Source organism: Neomonachus schauinslandi, chromosome 2 (assembly GCF_002201575.2).
Source record: "Neomonachus schauinslandi chromosome 2, ASM220157v2, whole genome shotgun sequence".
In the NCBI taxonomy this organism is placed as follows: domain Eukaryota; kingdom Metazoa; phylum Chordata; class Mammalia; order Carnivora; family Phocidae; genus Neomonachus; species Neomonachus schauinslandi.
In genome coordinates this window covers 116,962,257-116,987,773 of record NC_058404.1, presented here as the reverse complement: position 1 = coordinate 116,987,773, position 25,517 = coordinate 116,962,257, and the positions used below count along the sequence as shown (strand labels likewise).

General features: G+C 32.8%; 1 protein-coding gene across 2 annotated transcripts in view; it reads left to right on the top strand.

Moving 5' to 3' along the window:
- The window catches only part of GSTCD (glutathione S-transferase C-terminal domain containing), a 117,385-nt gene that overhangs the window by 3,962 nt on the left and 87,906 nt on the right, over positions 1-25,517 (top strand). For both annotated transcript variants that reach the window (XM_021680364.1, XM_021680363.1), the window contains exons 3-4: positions 5,113-5,364; positions 9,319-9,412. In XM_021680364.1, coding sequence (XP_021536039.1) covers positions 5,113-5,364; positions 9,319-9,412 — 346 coding nt within the window. The remainder of the gene's footprint in view (positions 1-5,112; positions 5,365-9,318; positions 9,413-25,517) is intronic.

Below are 25,517 nucleotides of genomic sequence, written 5' to 3'. Positions count from 1 at the left end.
TGCTAGCATCTTCTAGTAGTTATAGCAAGCATATGGGAGAAATAGCAATGAATAGCTATACTCTGGCAAAATCCTGATGTTCCTGATACCAGAAAATTGTATAGTTATTTTTAAGTTGTTACTAGTAAACAAGTATACTTTGATAGGACTATTTAAAAGATTATTCTACTCCCATAAGACAAAATTTGCCATTTTATAAAATATTTTTGTAATTTGAACACTTAGGATTTAACTTTTTACATATTAACTTCCAATGCTCTGAATTGAGTTTTTAAAAAGTATGACACATTTATTGCTTGAGTAAAATTATTGTAGAAATTGATTTTTAAGCAAAAGTACCTATGTTAAATGTCTCTTTCACTGTCCCTGTTGTCATAAAATTAGGAATAAAATGGGAATCTATTGACTGGCATATTGCAAAAACTATGGATGCCACATATTTAGTGGTTAATTTGTATATTCCATATCTCCTCCTCTGCATTAGGTCCTCAAAAGTTTTCAGTTTTAATCCACCAGTTCTAATCTATAAGTAAAAAATGCAGAATTGGGATTATATTTCCAATTAGATAGTTGACTGCTTACACTGCTCACCTAAACATTTTTTAGTTATGACATATTTTCAAAAGAGTAAACATGACTAAGGAAGTGACATAAAGTAAGTACAAAACATTTAATATAATAAATGATTGGAAGGTGATACAGAGGAGGAGATATTTTGGATAAATGTAACATCTTGCTTCTCTCCAGGCAAGTTTTGCTGGCCCTTATTACAATTAACTACAAAACCATTAGGGTTTCGTTTTATGCTCTTGGTAGCAGCAGTTTTTTATCATTATTTAAGAATAAATAATCTTATTTTCTTGTCTTTAAGAAACCGTGATATTTATAATGGTTTTGATCTTATCAGGCAGGTTAACTTTAAAAATCATTTCTTAGGAACAAATATAATTTTCATCTCACACATTTTTCTTAGCCATTTCCTTAAATATATCTTCTTGAGTGTAATGAATGTGGTTCAGTACCTCCTGAGCTGTCTGGATATTAGCGAGCAGCCTGGCATGTTGATTAAATGGGATGACCTGCCATACAGTGTAAAACTCCTCGATTTCTCTTAAACATGAATTACTGTTACTTAATCAGAACTTATTTTCCAACGGAAGGAAAGATGCCATATGCATCTAACAAGAATAAATCACTACCAAGGAGAGGAAAGGAAAGGTGAAGAAATTAGAACATTTCTTATTTGATTAATTTATCACAACTTAAGCTCAGTTCCCTTAACACATAAGCTATTTCCAGGCAATTAAGAATTCTGGCAAGGGGGAGCCTGGGTGGCTCAGTCCATTAAGTGTGGAGACTGCTTAAGACTCTCTCTCTGTCTCAAAAAAAAGAAAAAAAAAAGAGTTTTGGTGAGAATTATAAACTGTTTGGTTCCCAGAGTACCATTTAGACAGTATATTTCAAACTCTTTTACTTTAACTCACAGTAAATAATGCATTTTACAGGTGATTGAGCATACTTATACAAATATGTATATATCTTGTATACATTAAATATACTTGCAACCCACCTTACTACATGCTGTGTACTCTGATATTTTCCATTTTATGCCATTTTAAAAACTACGTTGATTCACAACTTCGCCACAGGTCATAAACAGCTGTTTGAAAAACATTAATTGAGGAGATTCTTCTTTGAAGCTAATAAATAGTTTATTGATCATTTGTTCACTCACCAGAATATTATTTGCAAGGCAGTGTTTTAAGTGCTTGCTGTATACAAAGAGTTAGACATAAACCTTGCTCTTACAATTACTTGTGCTTATTTAAAGTCCAGTTAAAATAGACTGAAATACACATGCATGTGAATTTTTCATTAATTTTCTGTCCTTTCTGGCTTCTGCTTTGGTACTGATTATTACTAGATACGTGTGTCAAGATTTTCTTGATTTGACCTTTTTATTTATCTATTTGTTCATAATCACCAGTCGTAATCTGTTGGTGACGTTATTACTGTTTCTATGGAAACAACATTCAGTGCCTCAAAAAGAAGCAAGAGCATTCTAATTTTTAAAGAAATTGAAGTTTGGTGGTGGTGGTACGGAGAAAGCATCTGGCCAAGAGAAAACAAGAAGATAATTTAAATCAGGAGTAATGGTTTCACATTTTCTAATTTGAATAAAAGCCTTACTTTAAGTGCTGCGTTAGAAAAAATTCTAACTGATGCTAGTTATCTTTTCACTTCTAAATATCTATAATTGTATCTTTTATCTTTTTACTATTTTACTTCAGTGAAATCTCCTCCTTACCCCATCAAATCTTTTTTAAAAATATGGTTCTGAGAGTGTTTCTTACGTTACTTTTAGGTTATACTGATTTGATTCTGTTTTACAGTTCATACATTCAGGGGAAGAAGGCTTCACTAAAGAAAAAAAAAGGAACTTTAGATCACTATTAAAATAAGAGTACAGCCTCTCCATTTCTCTTATTCCCTCACTTCCTCAGTGAGTGTATAACTTCCATTGAGATTCCTCAAAACATACCAGTGACTGTAGACTTAATGGAGATAACAAATTCTAATCATTTAAAAATACCACATACACTTCAATTTATTTTAATTCTCTCCCCATTAACCACTTAAATTCATGTTCATAAATAAGTACGTATTAAGTATTTTAGGTTTTTGATTAAGCAGTGTCCATTTACTCTCTATGTTCAGTGTGTTGAGAACTTATGAAATATAGTGAGGGTCGGGGACAGAGGAATGTGTTCTTGCCCATGAATTATAGATGAAGGGGTTTCTAGATTTGAAGGAAGTTGACTAAGGAAGAGTTTTTAGAGAGGCATAAAAATATGCTACCAATGAAAGATGATAGAAACTGGAATACACGATATAAAATTTCCCCAAATGATTTTCAATTGTAGCATTTATAGACATTTCAAATGTTGTCATGGTGTTTCTATTGATTATCTTAGAATAATCTATTCATATTTTCTGTCCTTTTTCTGGTAAGTATTGGTCTTTTCCATTATATATTTTTTTGGCTTATAGGATAGTCAGTATGTGCATACATTCTTCATTTGTGTGTATATAATATTACTATTCTTAAAGTAATTCACAAATACCTTTTGGGCCTCTTATTGCTAAGACATTTGTCCTTTGTCAGTATTATTTAAATAGTATGTCTTGATTTTAAAAATATCTTTAAAAAATAGACGATTGTTTAGAGTAATTCTAGGTTTATATTAAAATTGAGCAGAAAGTACAGAAAGTTCCCAGATACCCTCTGTCCCCGCACACACAGTCTCCTCTACCATCAACATCCTGCACCAGACTGGTACATTTATTACAACTGATGAACCTACATTAACAAATTACTATAACCCAAACCATATTTTATATTAGGGTTAACCCTTTGGGTTGTACATTTTGAGTTTTGACAAATGTGTGATATGCATCCATCATTATTGTATCATACAGAATAGTTTTACTTCCCTAAAAATCCGTGCTCCACCTATTCATCCCTCTGTCCTAACCCCTGACAACCATTGATCCTTTTGTTATCTTCATAGTTTTACCTTTTCCTAAATGTCATATATTTGGAATTACACAGTATATAGCCCCTCAGATTGGCTTCTTTCACTTAGTAATATGCTTTTAATGTTTCTCTGTGTCTTTTCATGGCTTGATGAGTTCATTTCTTTTTAGTGCTGGATAATATTTTATTGTTTGGTTGCTATTTATCCATTCACCTATGGAAGGACATCTTGGTTGCTTCCAAGTTTGGACAATTATGAATAAAAGTGCTATAAACATCCATGTACAGGTTTTTACATGGACATAAGTTTTCAACTCATTTGGAGTGCAATTGCTGGATCATACGGTGAGAGTTGTTTAGCTTTGTAAGTAATTGCCAAACTGTCTTTCAAAGTGGGTATCCCATTCTGCATTCCCACCAGCAATGAAAGGGAGTTCCTATTGCTCCACATCCTTACCAGCTTTTGCTGTTGTCAGGGTTTTGCCTTTTCACCCTTCTAATAAGTGTGTAGTGGTGTCTCCTTGTTTTAACTTGCAATTCTCTAATGATACATGGTGATGAATGTTTTTTCATGTATTTATTTGCCATCTATGTAACTTCTTTGTCATATATATAACTGCCAACTACGTAATTCTGAGGTGTCTGTTCGGATCTTTTGCCCATCTTTTTAAATGTTTGTTTTCTTGTTGTTGAGTTGCCCCAATTTATATATTGTGAAATGAATACTAAAAATATAGAAAACTTCACTAAAGAAGATACTTGAATGGCAAATAAGTACATGATGCTTAACATCATTAATCACAGGGAAATGCAAATTTGAAATCACAATGAGATACTACCACACATCCACTAGAATAGTTCAAGTAAAAAAGACTGACAATACCAGTCATTGGCAAGATTTGGAGAAATTGGGACATTTTCTAGTGGGGATATAAAATGGTACAGCCATCAGGGAGAGGAGTTAGGCAGTTTCTTTAAAACTTAAGCATACAGTTTCCATACAACCTAGCAACTTGGCTCCTAGTATCTACTCCTAAGAAATGAAAAATATTCAAACAAACACTGGTGCATGAGTTCGTATAGCAACGTTATTTATAATTATCAAAAACTGGAAACAATGCAGATGTCCGTCAACTAGCAAATGGATAAACAAAATATATTATGCTGCACAGTGATTACTACTTATAATGAAAAGAAACAAACTACTGATAAATGCAACTATATGATGAACCTCAGAAACTTAATGCTAAGTTAAAAAGACACATTTTATGATTCCACTTCTCTGAAATACTAGAAAAGGCAAATTATAAACATGGAAAGTAGATCAGTGGTTCCTTGCAACTAACTGGGGAAGCAGAGATTGACTGTAGGTGATCACAACAGAACCTTTTGGTGTGATATAAGTGTTCTAATACTGGATTGTGGTGGTAGTTACACAACTGTATAAATTTGCTAAAACTCATTGTTTGAACTGTACACTTAAAATGTGTGAATTTTATGATATGTAAAGGTATCTTGACAGCTGTTATAAACAAAAAATGTGTAATAGTATGTTTTGTTCTCTGCATGCCTAGGTAATTATCTGCAAGAAACTTTCTGAAAAGCTGATGGAATTTCCACTGCTCGCTGCTTGGTACCAGAGGATTCAGGAAGTGCCAAGAGTAAAAACAGCAGCTTCTCAGTGTGGGATCCAGTTTCTCCATTTACCAGAGTTGCTGACCACCTCAAATGAACAAGATTCAAACTTAAGTGAGGTTCCAGGTGTAGAGGAGCAAAATGATGCTTCATTTATAGGAGGACCAAGACCCACTATGACCAAGTTAATGGTACTTAAAATGTTTTTCTTAAAATTTTCTTTGAAAAATTCCATGTGATAATGTTGCTGAGCATTCTACCCCAACTTGCAATCATTTATTCACATTACTTTTGTTTTAAATTTTATTTGTAACTATTTTATATCACCCTTACCCAATTACTATTTCTGTGTCTTTTACATATAAATGAGGTATAGTAAATTGAAGATTTTTATTAGTATGTGTCTTTGGAGCCAAGTAAATCAGAATATATATTTTTTAAAAGTATTTTTCTCAAAACTTTTTTTTTTTTTTTTAATATTCAAGACATTGGCCAGGGTCATATCACATCTGGTCAAATGTATTGTTTTAACCTGACATTTTTCTGTTGCAAGGTTTTGCTCTTAGTGTTTAAATTTTGAGATGATTTGAAGTTAAAGAATATGAAAATGAGTATCTCAATTTACTTTCCAAGGTTTTGTCTAAATTTAAGATATTTTAGTTCTTTGAATTTTGTTTTTACTTTTTCATTTTAATGCCTTTTTATAAAACAGATATGATTTCTTTTTTCTCTTTGCAGCAAAATTTGTTTCTAATAGTACTTATTGTAGAAATTTTCGCAATAGGCTTTATTTTCTCTATCATTCTAAACAATTTACAAAAATGTTTTGCTTTTAACTTCAACTATTTGAAGATTTATTTGAATAGAGGAAAAATCAGGAAGTAATTTGAGCTATTCATCTGAGTTGTACTGGAAAGATATTCATTATATTTCCCCACTTGGGTTAGGAAGCATTTGAGTTCTACGGTTAACAGAAAGTTTGCTGAATTAGAAGAGCACAAGATTTTAGTAGTGACATCAGCCCCTTAGCTCATCAGTTAAGCTTTGTTAACCTAGTGATGAAACAATGAAATAGGATTTTATAGTTGATTTTAGAAGGTATCAAGGCATGTCCAAAGTTTGATGTGTCTTGATCAGATGACTATACTGTGCAGGGATCTCAATGTCACCTCTTGAGTTTTTTAAAATAAATAATCGTCAATAATTTGCTTTGCATTAAAATACTAATTTTCAAAATCTCAACAAACCAAAAATCTGCTTTTAATTCATACTTAAACAGTCTTAAAGAAAATTGGTAATTCAGATTTTTCTACCTATGTTTTTCTAGCAATAAAATGACATTAGGAAAAACATTTGTATTTTATGCATATTAAAAATATCTATAAACAATGAGAAATAAATAACAAATTTAAATTCAGGAAAAGTTAACGAACAATTGTAAAAATAAGCTGTCTTGTAATAACATAAAAAATAAAAAGGAATCCTGAATTTTTAATTTACAGGGGGTGTGTTAGTTCAGGTCCCCCAAGCAGACCAAGATGGGGTTAGATGTGCAAGAGTTCTACTGAGGGAAATCTGTGAGGTAAAGTGGGGAGGGAGATAGAGGAGGCTATTGTTTAACAACAATATGTTGTTTAACCAAAGGATCTTAATTTCTCCATTTATAAATTAGGAGAGTATAGTAGATATTCTGTAGGATTCTTTTCTGATTTCAAATCTTATGGTTATATAAAAAATGACTGGGACATTACATCAACAATTAAAAAAAAAAGGCTCAAATCTGAAAATAAGTTAAAATTTCTATTTCATTTAATTCTCACTTAAAAGTATATATTAGATACAATAAATGTTCCTTTTTAACAGGACATTGTTTTTGCTACTTACTAGTGAATTATTGACATATGTTTTGAAAATTAGTAAATATTATATCAAAATAATAAATTATGTGAATGTATGACAGTAACTATTAATTTTTGGGTAGTCACAGTATTTTGTGCCAGTTAGATAAGGACAAATGAAATTGGTGCCAAGTGGAAGTATAAACTAGTAAAGTATTTCTTAGGAACCCACACATCTCACTTTTTTTTCCCCTTTTGTTTTCTTTGGCATATTCTTGCCTCCAAAATTTCCCTTATTCTCCAAAGGTTTTAAATTTATTTATTCAGTCAGTTAGTCCAAAAAATGTATATGTTTAGTCATTGTTTTGAATGTGGGATATATGAGGAACAAATTGGACTGCCTTCATGAGCCTTATATTCTGGTGGGGGAGGTAAATAAAAAACACAAATGTGTTAACACATTAGGTAATGATAAGAGCCACAAAAAGTAATGTGAGATAAGGGGGTGGAGGTTATGTGAGTTGGAGTCCTTTTTAGATAGAGTGGTCAGGGAGGCTTATCTGACCAGGTGAAGACATTGATCAAATGACCTGAATGAACTGAAGATTTGGAGGAAGTGTTCTAGGGAGAGGGTCCAGCGAGTGAATAGACCCTGAGCAAGTCTATAGAGGCAAAAGGTAGATTAGTAGTTACCTAGGGAAAGGAGCTGAGGGGGGGAAATAGAAAGTATCTACTAATGGATATGGGACTTCTTTTTGAGATGATGAGAATATTCTCAAATTAGCGTTGATTATGGCACAACTGTGAATATTATAAAAACCATTGAATTGTATGCTTTAAATGTAATGGTGTGTGAGTGATATCTCATATAGTATTTTTGAAGAGACCCTAAGGTAGGATTGAATTTGGTGAAATGAGGGAGAGCAAGTTTAGTATGGCTAGTCTAGAATAAGGGGGAAAGTATAGCGGTAGATGATGTCAAAGAGATGTTTATTTTTCTGGAAGTGCTGGAAGTTTCTGGAAATAAGTGCTCTAGACCTCTAGACATAAAGATGTCTCTACCTCAACAAAGAATCTTCATACTATTTCCTTTGGAACCAGAATTCAGCTAGTTTTCATAATTTAAAGTAATCTCATGAACTAATTGATTCAAATTAGTGATAGATCCTCAGAGATTTTTCTTTTGAATATGATATTTCTAAAGATAAAACCCTGAACCATGGATATCTATCCTGTGGACTATGTACCCAGAATGTGATTGCAAGGGGTCTGAAAATCCATATTTATGCCACACAACTGTCTGCAGATCAAATAAATAAATGCACAACTTTTGACATGGGGAAGGAGCCTGAGAATTTTTTTATATGATAAGTGGTCCTCAGTTTTGAAAATGTTGGGAACCATTTGGTTACAACAGAGGAATCCGTTTTTAGAGGCATTAGAAGCCTCTATGGTATGGATGATGTTTGGGGGGTGTTATGTTGAAGTGAGGCTTTTTGTCCTGTAAATATAACTCGTAGGCTGTAGCTATTTTCATATATGTAAAGACAGATTTTGATGGACATGCAGAATCAGTTTTTCTTTTTTTATCCCTGTGTGGAATGTTTTTGATAAAATTTTTATCTTCAGGTGACTTTTCTTTTTGACATCCAATTGATTTCTAAGTATAAGAATATTGATTTCTATGTAGTTTTAGGCAATAATTTAAAAATAGCATTTTTTGTTATCTCGGTATAAAAAAATAGGAAGGTAACTGTTCTATCAAAAAACACATTGTATTTCTTATGTAACTAAATATTTTGAGGAACATCTAATGATTGTTAATATTTATGCACCTTCTTGACACTATAGAAAAGAAAATTTGCCATATAATGCCTAGATATCTTTTTTTGTTGTTGTTTGATTTTTTCCCTGAAGGGAGCACTCTTTCAAATACATCAACTACATGACTAGCCCAAGGCCATATAGCAAGTTATTGTCTGGGGACAATCTTCTCATCTGTGGAAGGGAACTTCTGTGAGACAAATTCACTGACTCCAAAGCCTGTATGAGTTTATGACTGAAAATGGATTCCTCAAATTGAAGATTGTGTGGTCCCATCCAAACACTTACTTCGTTCTATTTTACAGGTTGTGAGTGATTTCAACTTTTAAACAATTACCTAACAATTGTTCTAATGAGAATAAATTTGCATTTGTACAAAAAAAAAAAAAGAAAACAAAAGAGAAATTTGGCCTTCTAAACCATAACAGGATTTTATTAATTCATTAATTTGTAAAGAGTCTATTTCCTATTTCTTATTTCTAGGAAAAAGGCATTGAAGTGGTGTTTTCTCCCCACCCTTGCCCTACTTGGACTCTTGATTGGAATAGTCTTCCGGCAGCAGTGAGCCCAAAGGAAGGTGAGTTTTTTTTTTTTTCTTTTTTTTTCTCCTTTAAGTTTTAATCATAATCTAGATAACCTCTTCAGATCCATTTTTCAATTCTCTAATTCTGTCTTTGGCTTTATCTAATATTCTGATTGTACTATCCATTGAGTTTTCTTTTTTTCCCCCCTAATTATTTCTTTTTTAAGAAGTCTTTATTTTAATTCCAGCTGGTTATACAGTGTTATATTACAATATAGAAATTCAACACTTCCATTCATCACCCTGTGCTCATCACTACAAGTGTACTCCTTAATCCCCATCACCTATTTAACCCATTCCCCAACCCACCTCCCCTCTGGTAACCATCAGTTCTCTATAATTAAGAATCTGTTTCTTGATTTGTCTCTCTCTCTTTCTCTCTCTTATTTTTTCCCTTTTGCATGTTTGTTTTGTTTCTTAAATTTCCCATATGAGTGAAGTTTTCCTTTTATTTTTATTATAAAAATTTCACATATACACATATACACATTGCTCAGATTCAACATTTCTTACATTTTCCTACATTTGTTTATTCCCTTTTCTTTCTTTTGAAGTATTTTGAAGGAAATTCCAGATAACATGCCATACTATAGTACATACATCTAAGAAATACAGCATTCTAAGTAATTGCCATGTCATTAGCACACCTAATAAAAATTAACAAAAATTCCTTGATCCTTTAATAACCAGTACATAATTGTTTTCCCCTAATTGTTTAAAGTATTGTTTGAAAAAAACATTTTTATAGTTAGGTTTTTAGTTATATAATTATATTTTTCATTGCTAGAAATTATATTTGGGTTGTTTGTTTTTATAATGACCTTTTCCTTGCTCATGTTTCAGTTTCTTCTTTTCATAATTTTTTTAAGCATAGTTATTTTATATTCTGTGTCTGTTATATAATAGCTGATGTCCATAGAGATCTAATTTTGGTGTTTGTTTTTTCTGTTGACTTCATTCTTGGTGTCTTATTTCCCTATTAGTTTTGTAATTATATATTTTGAATTCATTTAGGGGCTACTTAAATCTGTGGGAATCTTGTGGGGCCTGGGTTAGAAGTAAATTTCAATAGAAAGGATTTATATTTGCTTGTGCCAGGCATCTTGAAGTACTAGATCTTAAGATCAGTTAACATTATGTTTTCAGCTTGAGATTCCTTTAACCTTTTCATTTGGAGCTGACGTTTAAACAGACAAGTTACCTTTTATCATCTTCCTTTGCTATTGAGTAGGACTTTTTTTTGTAATGCATCTTTTCATGGGGGAATATAGCTTTTCAAGGTTTCTACTTTCATGTAGTGATAATAGTTCCAGGTTTCCACAATGCTAGGGATCCAGGACTAGCCTCTCTTCTTTTCTTGCTATTAAAGCTCAGATCCCTATTAGCAAATACTCTCCTGGCAGCTGGTGTCAGTTCAAGATTATTAAACTACTTTTTAGTTCCTTTCCCCTTTGTTTAGGCCCTATGGAGTTCCCTTACTCTCACAAATCCATTGAGACAGGCGAAGGATGATTGTTGAGTTTTATATAGCATTTTAGGTGTTTTTAGGTGAAGAACATTTTCATTACTCAATGTTCCACTTCTTTAATTGTTCACTTATTCTTTAGTTTTATACCAAGCCAAATATAACTTTTGATTTCCAAATGCTCTTTGAAATTGTTTGCCTGCCTTTTTCATGTTCTTCTCCTCCGTGATGCTTCCTAAGTATTGTCTATATCTCACTAATCAATTCTAGTCTTTCAATGAAGGAAATAATTTAGGATTTTTCCAGAATGGAATAAGATTTTTATTGGGCAATTAAGAACTGTGCCTCACAGATGTTTTATAAAAGTTAAATTCATTTTTTGGTCTTTGTTAAATATATGAAACATAGTCACTAATGAATTTGTTAATGTTTAATTTTAAATATTTTCTGACATTTTGAAAATTTTAGGTGTTTGTTTTTATTGTCCTTGCAATTGGACTTTTTTTTTTTTAAAGATTTTATTTATTTATTTGAGAGAGAGAGAAAGCACATGAGAGGGGGGGAGGGTCAGAGGGAGAAGCAGACTCCCTGACAAGCAGGGAGCCTGATGCGGGACTCCATCCAGGGATTCCAAGATCATGACCTGAGCCGAAGGCAGTCACTTAACCAACTGAGCCACCCAGGCGCCCGCAATTGGACTGTTTTGTGTACTCTGGTTATGGTACATTTTGGACAGGTTAAAACTATAGTAAATGAAAATCAGATTTTCATTAATATTTATATGTACAAAAAATTAGTACAAAGATTTGTAAGTGCCACATGTTTTGCTTTACTCATAATTAATTTACTATGAAGCCAAAATAATATTTTAATTTATTAATTGAGCTATCAATTACATCTGCTACCAACTCAGAGATCTAACATTAAGCATTCATGTCTGGTCGTTTTACTGGTTAGAACTGCATATCTAACAGAGTTCATGGAATATATTACTCATTATATCTCTTTAATTGGATCACCTAGTTTTCATAAATATTATGACAAACAGGGAGCTATAACAGCAGAGCTACATGATTTATTTACATTTCATTCTCTGTTCTTAAAAGGTTTATATAGTCTGTGTTAAACTAAGGCAGAATTGTTGCATTTTAGATGTTCTGTTTTCAGTGCTGGCAATTTCAGTATTGCACGGTAATAGGATCGCTGTGAAATGAAATTATTATACATATGGGTGTGGAGGTCACTGTGAAAGTGTTCTCATGATTTGTGTTCTGGTATTTTTAGAAGAGATTGAATAGTAATAAGATTTTATTGGTACTAGGTTCATTTGGATGTCACAGAGGCTGACTCCTTATGTGGAAGCCATTGAGTTACCTCAAGATTATGGTCCATATAATAAGAATCATTCTCTTTACTAACAAAGGCTATATTGATCCTCACGATGGAGGCTTATTTCTTAAGCTTGTCTAATCTCCCAACCTCTGTTATTACTCATTTCTCTCCCCACATCCTATATACTATTCCCTGAACTTTTCAGTTTCCCTCATATGTCCTATGTCTATTATTTCCATGCCTTCACTTTTGCCTCCAGCCTTAAATATTCTTCTTTCCACTTCCCATCCTATTGAAATTATACCCATCTTTGAAAGATCAGCTCAAATGCTGCTTCTTCATTAAGCCTTCTGCATGTGCTCTGGAGTCAGCCTGCCTGAGTTTCATACCTGGACTACTATACTAACTGCTAGAAAATCTATGGCCAGATTCTCAATTTCTCTGTGCCTCAATTGCCTCATCTGTAAAATGGGGATAAAATAGTATACACCTTAATGAGATTGTTGGTACATTCAATGAATTAATATATAAAGTACTTAATACAATATATCAGACAGAATTAGTCACTCCCTCTCAATATTCCTTAGTATTTTCTTATACTTCATTTTTGGTACTTACAGTATGCTTCTCTTCCACTATAATTATTTATATGCATGCTTTCCTTCTCTAGTGGACTGTGAGCTCTTTGAGTATAGAATAGGTACACAGTAGTTTTTTAATTAAATTCATTTGAATTGAGACTATAGACCCTTTGAGTTAAATTTCCAAATTTCTGCTTAAACCAGCAATTTTGAATTCTTTGGTCTCATACAGATTTAATTTACATCATCATTATTACTATTATTACTACTACTACTACTATTCTATTCTATTTTATGGACTGTTTGGGAATAAGTTGCAAACATTATGCTACTTTACCTCTAAGAACTAAACTGTCCGCTTTATGAACAAAGACACTTTCTTAGTCCTTTTCTCTTAGCCATTGTACAATTATCAAAACAAGCTATGCAATTCACTATGAACTATTATCTAATCTGCAGTCCAGTTGATTGTAGTACATTTAATTGTCATGTCACTTTAGTCTCCTTTCATGTGAAATAGTTTCTTAGCCTTTGTTTATCTTTCAACATGGACTGTTCTGAAGAATTCAGGCCAGTTTTTTGTCAAACGTTTCTCAATTTCAATTTGTCTCGTTTCCTCATGCTTCAATTCAAGTTATGCATTTTGGCAGGAACACCACCTAAATTTAGCTGTGGCCTTCTCAGTGCATTATAGCAGAAGGCACCTTACATCAGTTTGGGCCCAGTGATGTTAACTTTAATCATTTGGTTAAGGTGGTATCTGCCAGGTGTCTCTACTGTAATGTTACTGTTTTGCTCTGTTGAATTAATAAGTATTTTGTGGGGAGATATTTGAGACTACATAATGTCTTGTTTTCAAAATTTCACTCACTGGTTTACATTCATTTGATGCTTCTTGCCTGTGATAGTTACAGAATGGTGACTTTTCAGCTCCATCAGTCTTCCATATGTATTAGTTGCCATGCTAATGTAAGAACGTTTTTCCCATCTATCATCTATGTATCTCTTCTCAGTATTGACTCAGGAATTATTTTATTAAATAAGTTATAATCCATCACTGTTGTTATTTATTTCAGTACTCAAGTTGTCCCAGGTTGTGAGTCTCTTCAAGCTGGCTCCTGATCCTTTGGAAATGGCCTTATCATTCTATGACCACTTCCTTAAATTCTAGAGAAAAAAAACTATTACAGGTTCATTTTGTCATTTCCCTGCCTCAGTTCTAGAGTCAGCTGTTTCTCCAAGGAGCTCTGGTTCCCTTTAGTAGAGATTAGCATTTAGAAACTAAAATTTGGGCACAAGGTGTGCTTATTGCTAATGGAGTGTTATTGGTTCTAGCTCCTCTCAGCAGAGAGATGTGCATATAGATAGATCTATGAGGAAATAGATGTATGTACACACACGTACATAATCACATCACTGTCTACTGCTCTATTTGTATATTTCTGTTATACGTCTGTATTAAAAAATGGTGAGATGGGCGCCTGGGTGGCTCAGTCAGTTAAGCGTCTGCCTTCAGCTCAGGTCATGATCCCAGGGTCCTGGGATTGAGCCCTGCATTGGGCTCCCTGCTCAGCAGGGGTCTACTTCGCCCTCTCCCTCTGTGCTCTCTCTCTCAAGTAAATAAATCTTAAAAAAAATAAAAACCAATGTTTTTTTAAAAAAATGTTGAGATTATACTGATATCTCTAATTCCAATCCTAATCCGCAAAATTCTTCTTAGTTTTTCCAAATTCAATGTCTATACCTATATCAACCTTTCTCAACAGTAAAAATGATAGCTCACAATATCATCTATTTATTTGCTCATTTGGTAAGTCCAACCATAACTGAACAGTAATTTGAGAATTGTTATATCCATATCTCTATGAAGAATATACCTACTCAGTTGAATTCCAGATTGAGTTATTTTCATTTTTGAGTGTATATGGTCAAAGTTCTTGTACAGATAGTTGTAATTAAATGGTTCTATATAAGATGAATTATACAAAAGTAAGGAATGAAAGGTTTAAGTTAGTATTAATCATATGCCCTGATAGAAAATCTTCAACCAACAGTCTCCTACTGCATCATATATATCATATAATATCCATGATATATATATACATATATATTATACAAAAGTGAGGAAAGAAAGGTTTAGGTTAGTATTAATCATATGCCCTGATAGAAAATCTTCAAACAACAGTCTCCTACTGTATTATATATACATAAAATATATTATTCTATATTATATATTATATTTGTACATATATTATTATATTATTACTTTTGACCTCAAATAACTGTATGATTTTCTAATCTAATGAACTAGGATAAATACTTGTGAGCCTGAGGAGTCCTTTTCTTAAGTCCAGAGACACTTCTGTTCTTGCCTTCTGAATTTTTGCCCTCTGAGTATGAAAGAGGGAATGATATAAGACTTAGAACAGAGCTGCCCTCAGCCACTCCATGCAGTATTTCCCCATAGCCATTTTTATTCTCTGGTAGTTTTTAGGTGAGTGGTTCCTATATTAGGAATTGCTCCTAGCCTAGAATAACCGTATCAATCATATGAAGGGAGGAGACTCAGAGGTATGACTTTATAGAAGATAAAGGCAACAAAACGATAGTTGTTTCAGTTACATTCTGTTTCATTTTTATATTCAAAATTACATTGTCTTAGAAATATGAATCAATTAGGTATACCCAATTGGTTTTGCTGTTGAGCTACATGAGAGCATCATCTCCTAGGGAGACTGATGTGTAGTTCATAAAAACCTTAAACATTACCACTCATTCACCTTCCCATCCCCCACCACCCAGTTTAGAGTACATACTTATCAGTTTGAGATAAATGAAAAAAACTAATGGCAGAGTTTTACTAGAAGGATATCGTAAGTTCTCATTTTTCTAGAGGGCTTTAAATCCTGTAGATTTTATTTGCTTGGTATAGACATGTGTGAATTCTTAGAACAAGAGTTATAAACTGGTATATTCCAGATCCTTTTATATAAATCATTGATTGAATTTATGTTTCTAAGAGAATATATAATTTTTCAATCCTAGTGGATCTGTCTTAGTACCAAGATCATTCTTTCTACCAACATTCATATATATAATATATATTACAAGTATATTTAAATATACTTATATATTTACATATTTTATATATAATTATATTTATATATAGCATACATACTATATTATATATAGCATATGTAGTGTATAGTATATTATATATAGTATTATATAGTAATATATTTACATATTGTTCAATATATTTATTATATATTTATATACTTATGTATGTAATATATGCATAATACATAATATAATTATTTAATAATACTATAGCAAATGATAATAAAATTTTATAATTATATATGGCATATATAATTATATATAATATAAATATATATATAAATATAGATGACTACGATTTTAAATTTTACGATGATATCCAATTTTATGTAAATATGGGTGGGTTTTTTTTCCCACTTAATTTCTGTAAAATATTTGGGGTTGAAAACAATGAATTGATCCATGACATTGAGAAAATATATAAAATGAGATAGTGATATATGATATAACTAGTAAAAATTGGCCTCAATGCAGTCTGGGCTATCACCCCCACCCTCTTGTTGTACGCTTCTACAAGCCAACAGGATCACTTTTCCTTTATTCTTCTAGTGGAAGTATTTGGGTAAGCAAGGGAAGAGTGTGGTCAAGGTCTTTGGAGAGGGTTGGATCCAAAGTAGAGAAAGGAAGGACTAAACAGCCTTTGCCCCGTCAGTGATTCTTAACAAGATTCTTAAGAACCCCAGGGGACATGGTAAATAGCATTGTTTATTGCTGTTATTGCTGGATGGCCAGGGAAGCGCAAAGTTTACCATAACAAAGAATTGTCTCACCCACAGTATAAGTAGTGCCCTTCTTTGGGTGATCTAAAACATAAAAGCTTGTTTGGGAGCCTCTAAGCAAGGTATATAAAGAAACTTCATTGTCCTAAACCATTGCTTTTCAAACTAGGACATCCATCAACATCATTTGGAAAGCTTATTAAAACAAGTTCCTGGGCCCTAACCTACAGTTTGTCATTCAGGTCTCAGATGGGGCCCTAGAATTTGCATTTCTAAGAAGTATCATACTAATGCTGGTTCTGTTGCTTTGGGGATCACGCTGTGAAGTAATTACCATTGGTAACTGATTTAGTACGTGCACTGGCTGCTTTGATTTCAACGTTTGCCACCAAAATAAGATGAACAACAAGGTTAAAGCTTTCTAAAATTTTTCTTTACAAACTAAAAAATTATGTTTTTGCTTTAGCATGTATTATATCATACACAAGAGCTTGTGCAGACCTCTGAACCATTTGGTAACTATGAAACCTACTTTTAAGTCAAGTATACTAAATTATAGTAGCAAATGTAAGTGAAAGTAGAAGTATCTTATAATGTACATAGAAATAACTGTCTTTTAAGAAATTGTTTTCTGAAATATTAATCTTAGATTTTTATATTTTCCACTTCACCACACTAGATAAGACATAATTAGCATATTTTTTTCTGACTTTAAAAAAAATTACTCTCCAGGGAGACAATATAAGGATATATTTCTCCCAACATTTTTTGTTTATATTGAACAGTTTTAGATTATAAGGCTATTACATTTTGAACTTTTTGGCATTTAAGATACTAAAGCACACCAAGAGAATGAGATCAAAGGTTTGAGTTTTTTTCTCTTCTCTGGGAAAAAAATTTCCTAACATAAATGTTTTTCATTTTCCTAAGTTATATTTAGCTGTGAAATCCAAAACCTGACCATATTTGACTCAGAACCATACAAATTTATAACTATGTTCTCTTCTTTCAAGGGTAAGGTTCTCAACAAGCATTTTGGTGCTTTACCAAAAGTAATACGACTTTTATTTAAACTGCAATTTAATCTGAAACTAAAAGCCTCTAAAAGATAGTATATATAAATATAGACAGAATTTATATTAGTTTAAAATATAACAAGCTTGCAAAAAACAAGTTTGTTATTTGCTTAGTAGTACTTTTTTGAATGAGTGCCAAACACTAATATACAGGTGTAGAGATCGAGATAGAGATATAAATCACATATGTATTATAAGTTACATAGTATGAATGTGAATGACATAGAGCAAACCATGTGTTAAATTCATCTCCTTTTTTTTAAGATTTATTTATTTTAGAGAGAGGGGTGCAGAGGGAGAAACTCTGAGGCAGACTCCCCACTGAGCGTAGAGCCCCATGCAGTACTTGATCTCACAATCCTGAGATCATGACCTGAGCGGAAACGAAGAGTTGGATGCTTAACTGACTGAGCCATCCAGGGGCCCCCATCTCCTTTTCTAATATAAAATTAGAGAAGTCAGCTAGAGTAAGAGCAGAAGTAATTAAAGTGGGAGAGGTGGGTAAAATTTTATTAGGTAAATTCTTCCAATTATTATAGCATTAGACATTTCTTATATAAAAATGTTAGTCTTTTATGGAATAGTAATTAAATATACTTGGTAATCATGAGAGGTAGTACTGATGGCAGAAATATTTTTGTATAAGTTTTAATGAGTAAACATGTGAATTTTTTAATTGAAAAAAAGGTACTATGTCATAATCATTACTGGAAAGAAAAGCAACATGAAGTGGAGAAATAGGGGCACCTGGGTGGCTCAGTTAGTTAAGCGTCCAACTCTTGATCTCAGTTCAAATCTTGATCTCAGTTCAAGTCTTATCTCATGAGTTTAAGCCCCACAGTGGGCTCCATGCTGGGCATGGAGCCTACTTAAAAAAACAAAAAAAGAAGAAGTGGAGAATTAGTAGAAAGGTATCTTTATTTTTCAATGTTACTTTCTTCATGTGAAATTTCAAATGGTGTAAAGTTTCTTCATGGAAATGTTAAAAGTTAAAAAAAAAACCCATATACAATACACAATTTTATTGTAATTATATAGTAATAATACATTGGGTTTTATTTGTTTAAGCCTTTTATTAGAACCTTTAAAAAAATTAAACCTTTTAAAATTTCACATTAAGTAGCACTTAAAATAACTTAATCAAATTCTCCTCAAATTTATCTACAGGTTTAACATAATTTTTATTGAAATCCCAACAAGATTTTTTTGTAGATATAGACAAGCTTATTCTAAATTTTATATGGAAAAGAGAATTTGAAAAAGAGTAGTAGAGAATATCACTCTACTTGATGTTAAGACTTACTGTATGGCTATAGTGATTAGAGATATATACATATAGATTAATAGAAAAAAAATGGAGAACCTACAAAAAGACATAAAAGCAACTCAATGGAGAAACAATAGTCTTTTCAACAAATGTTGCTATATCAATTAGACATCCACAGGCCAAGAAAAAGAATCTCAATCTAAATTGCACACCTTGTATGAAAGTTAACTCAAAATGGATCGTGGATTCAAATTTAAAATTTTAAACTATAAAACTTTAGAGGAAAATGTAAAATATTTTTTTGGAGCTTTGGGACTGGGGATGAAAGACCTAAATGTGAGACAGGAATCCATCAAAATCCTTGAGGAGAACACAGGCAGCAACCTCTTCGACCTCAGCCTCAGCAAGTTCTTCCTAGAAACATCGCCAAAGGCAAGGGAAGCAAGGGCAAAAATGAACTATTGGGACTTCAAGATGAAAAGCTTTCGCACAGCAAAGGAAACAGTCAACAAAACCAAAGACAACCAACAGAATGGGAGAAGATATCTGCAAATGACATATCAGATAAAGGGCTAGTATCCAAAATCTATAAAGAACTTAACAAACTCAACACCCAAAGAACAACTAATCCAATCAAGAAATGGGCAGAAGACATGAACAGACTTTTCTGCAAAGAAGACATCCAAATGGCCAGCAGACACATGAAAAAGTGCTCCACATCACTCGGCATCAGGGAAATACAGATCAAAACCTCAATGAAATACCACCTCACACCAGTCAGAATGGCTAAAATTAACAAGTCAGAAAACGACAAATGTTGGCAAGGAAGCAGAGAAAGGGGAACCTCCTACACTGTTGGTGGGAATGCAAGCTGGTGCAGCCACTCTGGAAAACAGTATGGGGGTTCCTCAAAAAGTTGAAAATAGAGCTACCCTACGACCCAGCAATTGCACTACTGGGTATTCACCCCAAAGATACAAATGTAGTGATCCAAAAGGGCATGTGCACCCCAATGTTTATAGCAGCAATGTCCACAATAGCCAAACTATGGAAAGGGCCTAGATGTCCATCAACAGATGAATGGATAAAGAAGAAGTGGTATATATATACAATGGAATATTATGCAGCCATCAAAAAAATGAAATCCTGCCATTTGCAACGACATGGATGGAACTAGAGGGTATTATGCTAAGGGAAATAAGTCAATCTGAGAGACAATTACCATATGATCTCACTGATATCAGGAATTTGAGAAACAAGATAGAGGATCATAGGGGAAGGGAGGGCAAAATGAAACAAGACGAAACCAGAGAAGGAGACAAACCATAAGAGACTCTTAATCTCAGGAAACAAACTGAGGGTTACTGGAGTGGAGGGGGGGTGGGAGGGATGAGGTGGCTGGGTGATGGACACTGGGGAGGGTATTTGCTATGGTGAGCGCTGTGAATTGTGTAAGACTGATGAATGACAGACCTGTACCCCTGAAGCAAATAATACTTTATATGTTAATAAAAATAAATAAAAAATTAAATTAAATTAAAAATGTTTGCTCTGCCAAAGACTGTTAAAAGCATAAAACAAGCTGAAGACTAGAAGAAAATATTTGCAACTACAAATGTAAACTAATCTGAGACAGAACTTGGATTTGGAATACATAAAGAACTCTCAAAACTCAACAGTAAAAAGCAAACAAAAAATTCTTTTTTTAGAAAATTAGAAAATAGGCAAAAGAGATGAACAGACATTTTACCAAAGAGAATATGCAGTTGGCACATATGCACATGAGATATCATTATACACATATCAGAATGGTTAAAATAAAAAAAAAGTAATAGCACCATATGTTGAGGAGAGAGTAGAGAAACAACCACTCAAGCATTGCTGGTAGAAATGTAAAATGGTACAACCCCTCTGGAAAATAGTTTGGCACTTTCTTATAAAACTACATATACAGTTACCACAAAACTCAGCAATTACACTGTTGGGCATTTATCCCAAAGAAATGAAAACTTGTATTCATACAAAAACCTGCATATGAATATTCATAGCAACTTTATTCTTAATAGCCCCAAACTGGAAACAACCCAAGTGTTCTTCAGTGGGTGGATGATTAAACAAATTCCCATGAGTCCATGCTATAGAATATCACTCAGCAATAGAAGGGGATGGACTATCAGTACCTGTAGCAACCTGGATGAATTTCAAGGACATTATGATTAATGAAAAAGCTGGTCTCGAAGGCACTTATTTAACATTCTCAACATGATAAACCTGGGGAAATGAAGAATAGATCAATGGTTGATATGGAACAGGGATTGACATGGAACAGTGCTGCTACCTTTAAAGGGAGTTCCCTTATGATAAGGTGGTTATATCAATGTATACATTGGATCAAATTTCATCAAACTGTGCATACACCCACAAAGGAATGCATGTGAAAACTGAGCAAGGTCTGTAGTTAACAGTATTATAATAGCAATAATTTTCTAGTTTTGATATTATACTACAATTATATAAGATGTCACCATTGGGGAAGCTGGGTGAAATGTTCACAGGACTCTCTGCATTATTTTTGCAACTTCCTGTGAGTCTATAATTATTTTAAAATAAGTTAAAAATATAATTTAAGTAAAAATACTGGAAAAGGTCAAGAAACAAAGAATAGTGAAATATTTCTCAGCTCATCCTTTTCAAAAATATTTATCAGAAAACTTCTGGAGATCATTTATAAATCAAATGACAGTTTGATAAACTGTCTCAAACTACAAAGGCTCAAACTACAAAGACATCTTGATGTATTTCCTTTCTAATGAATAGCAAGGCAATGCTAATATAAACCGATAAACATTGACTTTTACTTTGACAGTCCATTTCACAGGTTGCTATTCTCAAGCTCCCAGAAAAATGGAGAAAGCCAAATTAACATAGCATAATTTGAGTTTCTTTATATCAATATTGCTTCAAAATAGTGATTAGTATGGTCTAGGAATACCTCACATATTAATCCTGGCTGAGTTTGCACTAGGGCTCCTGCCCTGCCACCAGAAACTTCATGGTCCCTGGAGGATGTCTTCTTGTCATCTATGTTATAGTGATATGGATGTTACCTTCATGAGAAGTAGAGAAAGTTCTTTCACTGAAAGCTTAGCAGTGTCCAATTTCAAATATACATTTGCATTTCAAAGTACTGAAAAATGGGACTGAGTATTTTGTTTTGACTGTCAAAATGGTTGAGTGAGTAAGTTTATTTTGAACTTTAAATCAGTTCAGTCACGTGTGGAAATGACACAGTTGTATAACATTGTACTACTAACTAAATCGTCTGGAACCAATTTGTATAAACAAGGCCTGAAAAAGAGTAGCAGGATTAAATTCAAGTTTTATGACTTCAACATCCTCAACAAAAATAAGTAAGTACAGGGCCAGTACCTACCATAGAGGTAGCAATTCTTAAGCTAGGGTAACAGATAAAATGTGTTCATAGCTTTGGTACCTTAAATCCACATAGCAGCCAGCTCACTGTTTGTTTGTTTGTTTGTTTGTTTTACCCCTTTTTTTTTCTTTTTATGTTTTTAAGCCATGAAACTGGATTGTCTTCTTAGGAAAATACAGTGTTTTTTGTTTGTTTTCCAGTGTACTTAATTGTGGCATGTGATTAAAGAAAAAAAGTTAAAAAGTATTTTTTTCTCTTGGAATTAGATTTGCTGTAATTCTTCCCAGTATTATGTTATGCTTTGTTCTATTCTCTAGGGTTAGACTTCAAGAACCCTATTTATAGATCATGTTTTTAAGTGCTTTGCAAACAGACCCCATAATGACTGATTACCAAGAAAGGCTTCAATGGCCAGTTTATTTAGGGTGGATTACATAGAATCTTCTAAGAGTGTTGCTTTTTAAAATAAAAGTATATGACATGAAGAGGTATCTGTATGATTAAACAAATTTATCTGAATTTAATTTGATTAGGTTATATGTAGAGTATAAAAATTACTTAGAAACTTTTTTGTCTGTATACAAATGAACAAATTGAGAATTTATTGAACAATCAAGGAGATTTGTGTCCATTCCTGACTCCACTAAGTCATTTATAATAGCACTAGGCAAGTTTGAAAGCTATCATGGCTTGTTTTAGGAATATTATAAATTCACTAATCAGAAACCTCAAATTATCTATTCGAGTGAATAGTTAAAAATTACTATGTTTCAGAGATTGAATTACTTCAAAAGGTTGAAATAGGATTTATGTGAAAAATAAAATACTTATTTCTGGAAACCAGTACCCAGCAAGAGTTCTAATCTCTTCAGTTTATGTTGAAATGTAGTTGGAGTGGGACCATTGTAATTCAGGAAGAGCTTTCTGGTAAACACATCTTCAACACTGTCCTAGTCCTGCTGTGTTTCCAACAGCACCTGGGTTCTCTTAGGGCTGGAGAGGTGTACCCACTTCAAGAGAAGACTTTCCTAAGAATTTCCTTCAGTTTTTTCTTTTAGAGTTTTTCCAGTGATCACTGATAGTGGGTACTGTAATGACAGGCTTTGATATTTTAGAACAAGGCAGATTTGGAAACTTTGCAGGAATTTTTCATTAGTTATTAATGGGTAAATTTTCAATAAATACCCATTTTAAGTGGAGCAAAACTATATTGTTGGTGTCATCCAGAAGCAATAAAGAATAGGGAAGAATCTTTGCCATAAAACAAAGATATCTGCAATATTTTGTTTCAGTGTTTTACATCATTTCTAATGAAGACAAATGAACAAGCAACACAAAACACTTGCAGAGTTATTTGCGGTCATATGTAAACTATAAAAGTACTGACAACTTCTGTTTATAATTAAGGCAAAATTATCTCTGTATTAATACTATCATGTACATTTGCAAAAAGGTATTTCCACATAAAACTTAGCTCCTGGATTGCCTTTCCAGACTTCATTTCAATATTTCACACTAAGTAACTTAGTTTTTAAGCTTAAAAATTCTTAATATTGCTTAGCTTTCAAGAATTATGTTTTGAAAAGTATAAATGTTTATAATCTCATTTAAGAGAGGGAAAACTAATGTTGTGGATCCTTATTTTTCTGCTGATAGAAATTAATTCTTATTATTCATTTCAGATTAAATTGGCATTCTCTGTGCTAGTCCCAGATATTTATGATTAAAATCAGCTCGATGACACAATGAACTATTTTTTTCTGCACTTTGAACCAACTCCTCTCAGCATTCAAACTTTCTCATTATTTTTATTTAATTAGGCCTAACTCACATTGGAGAGATACCTGAAGCAAGGTGATTTCCCTAATAGCTATGCAATCACAATAGCTCACAGACTTTGCAATAATATAATTATTCAAGATTGAATCATCAGAAGAATTAAAAAAAAGTTATCCTTAACTATAGGACAAAAGTGTGGTCATAAATAGAAAACTATCATCATTTAAATGGCATCAGTATGTAGTATTAGTAATCAATAGTATAATGTTTCTAGATGTGAATTTTATGTACTTATTTGTGGAAAATTATTAAATTAATTTTTATATGGAAACCAGTGACTGACTACATTAGAAATTTGGCTGTATTCTATACATGTAAGTGCAAAGTTTTATGCTTCCTAAAACAAAAAATACCTAGGAATTTTTGCATGTGATTACATAGCAATATTTTATAAAACTAGGGTAAAGTCACTTCCCAGGACAACTCCTTGTCTTTTTTTTTTTTTAAGATTTATTTATTTATTTGAGAGAGAGAGGGAGCACGTGAGTGGGGGAGGGGCAGAGGGAAAGAGAAACTCAAGCAGACTCCTCACTGAGTGCGGAGTCCGACTGAAGGCTGGATCTCAGAACCTTGAGATCACGACCTGATCTGAAACCAAGAGTCAGATGCTTAACTGACTGCACCACCCAGGCGTCCCTGGACAACTCCTTATCTTAAAAACAAATTATTTTATATGATGGTTTTACTCTGACTTGTCTATTGCAGTGAGAAAACTATTTTTGTGGCAATGTGCACATTTAGCAAACTAGACATGAGAAACTATTTGTGGGTTTTTTTGAGGGGGAAGGATTAGATAGAGCCAAGTTGTCTTCTTTTCTTTTTTTAAACAACGTTATTGACTAAATACTTCCATGCCCTTGGGGACATATTCATACTTAATTTCTTTCAGCAAAACAGGGAAAGAAAAGAAAACCAAGCTGCCAAAGGCAGTATTAAAGAAAATGACTTAGAAAATTGTTTTTAGGCATGCCTATCTGCTTTCATCTAATCTAGATGGTTTACTGTAAAATTGGGTAATTGTTGGATTAATCGGACTATGATCTAAATAAAAAGATGTTTTAAATTATTTTCTTTGTTTATAAGTGCTTTTGATAAGTTTCTTTCAAGTGACCTTAAAACTCATTAAAAGTAATATTCAAATTTACACAGCTACTTTTCATTAGTTATTAGGTTCTGGTTAACACACTTGATCACGCCTTTTTTTTTTTTAGAGAGAGAGAGAGAGAGAGAGAGAGAGTGAATGGGGGAGGGGCAGAGGGAGACAGAG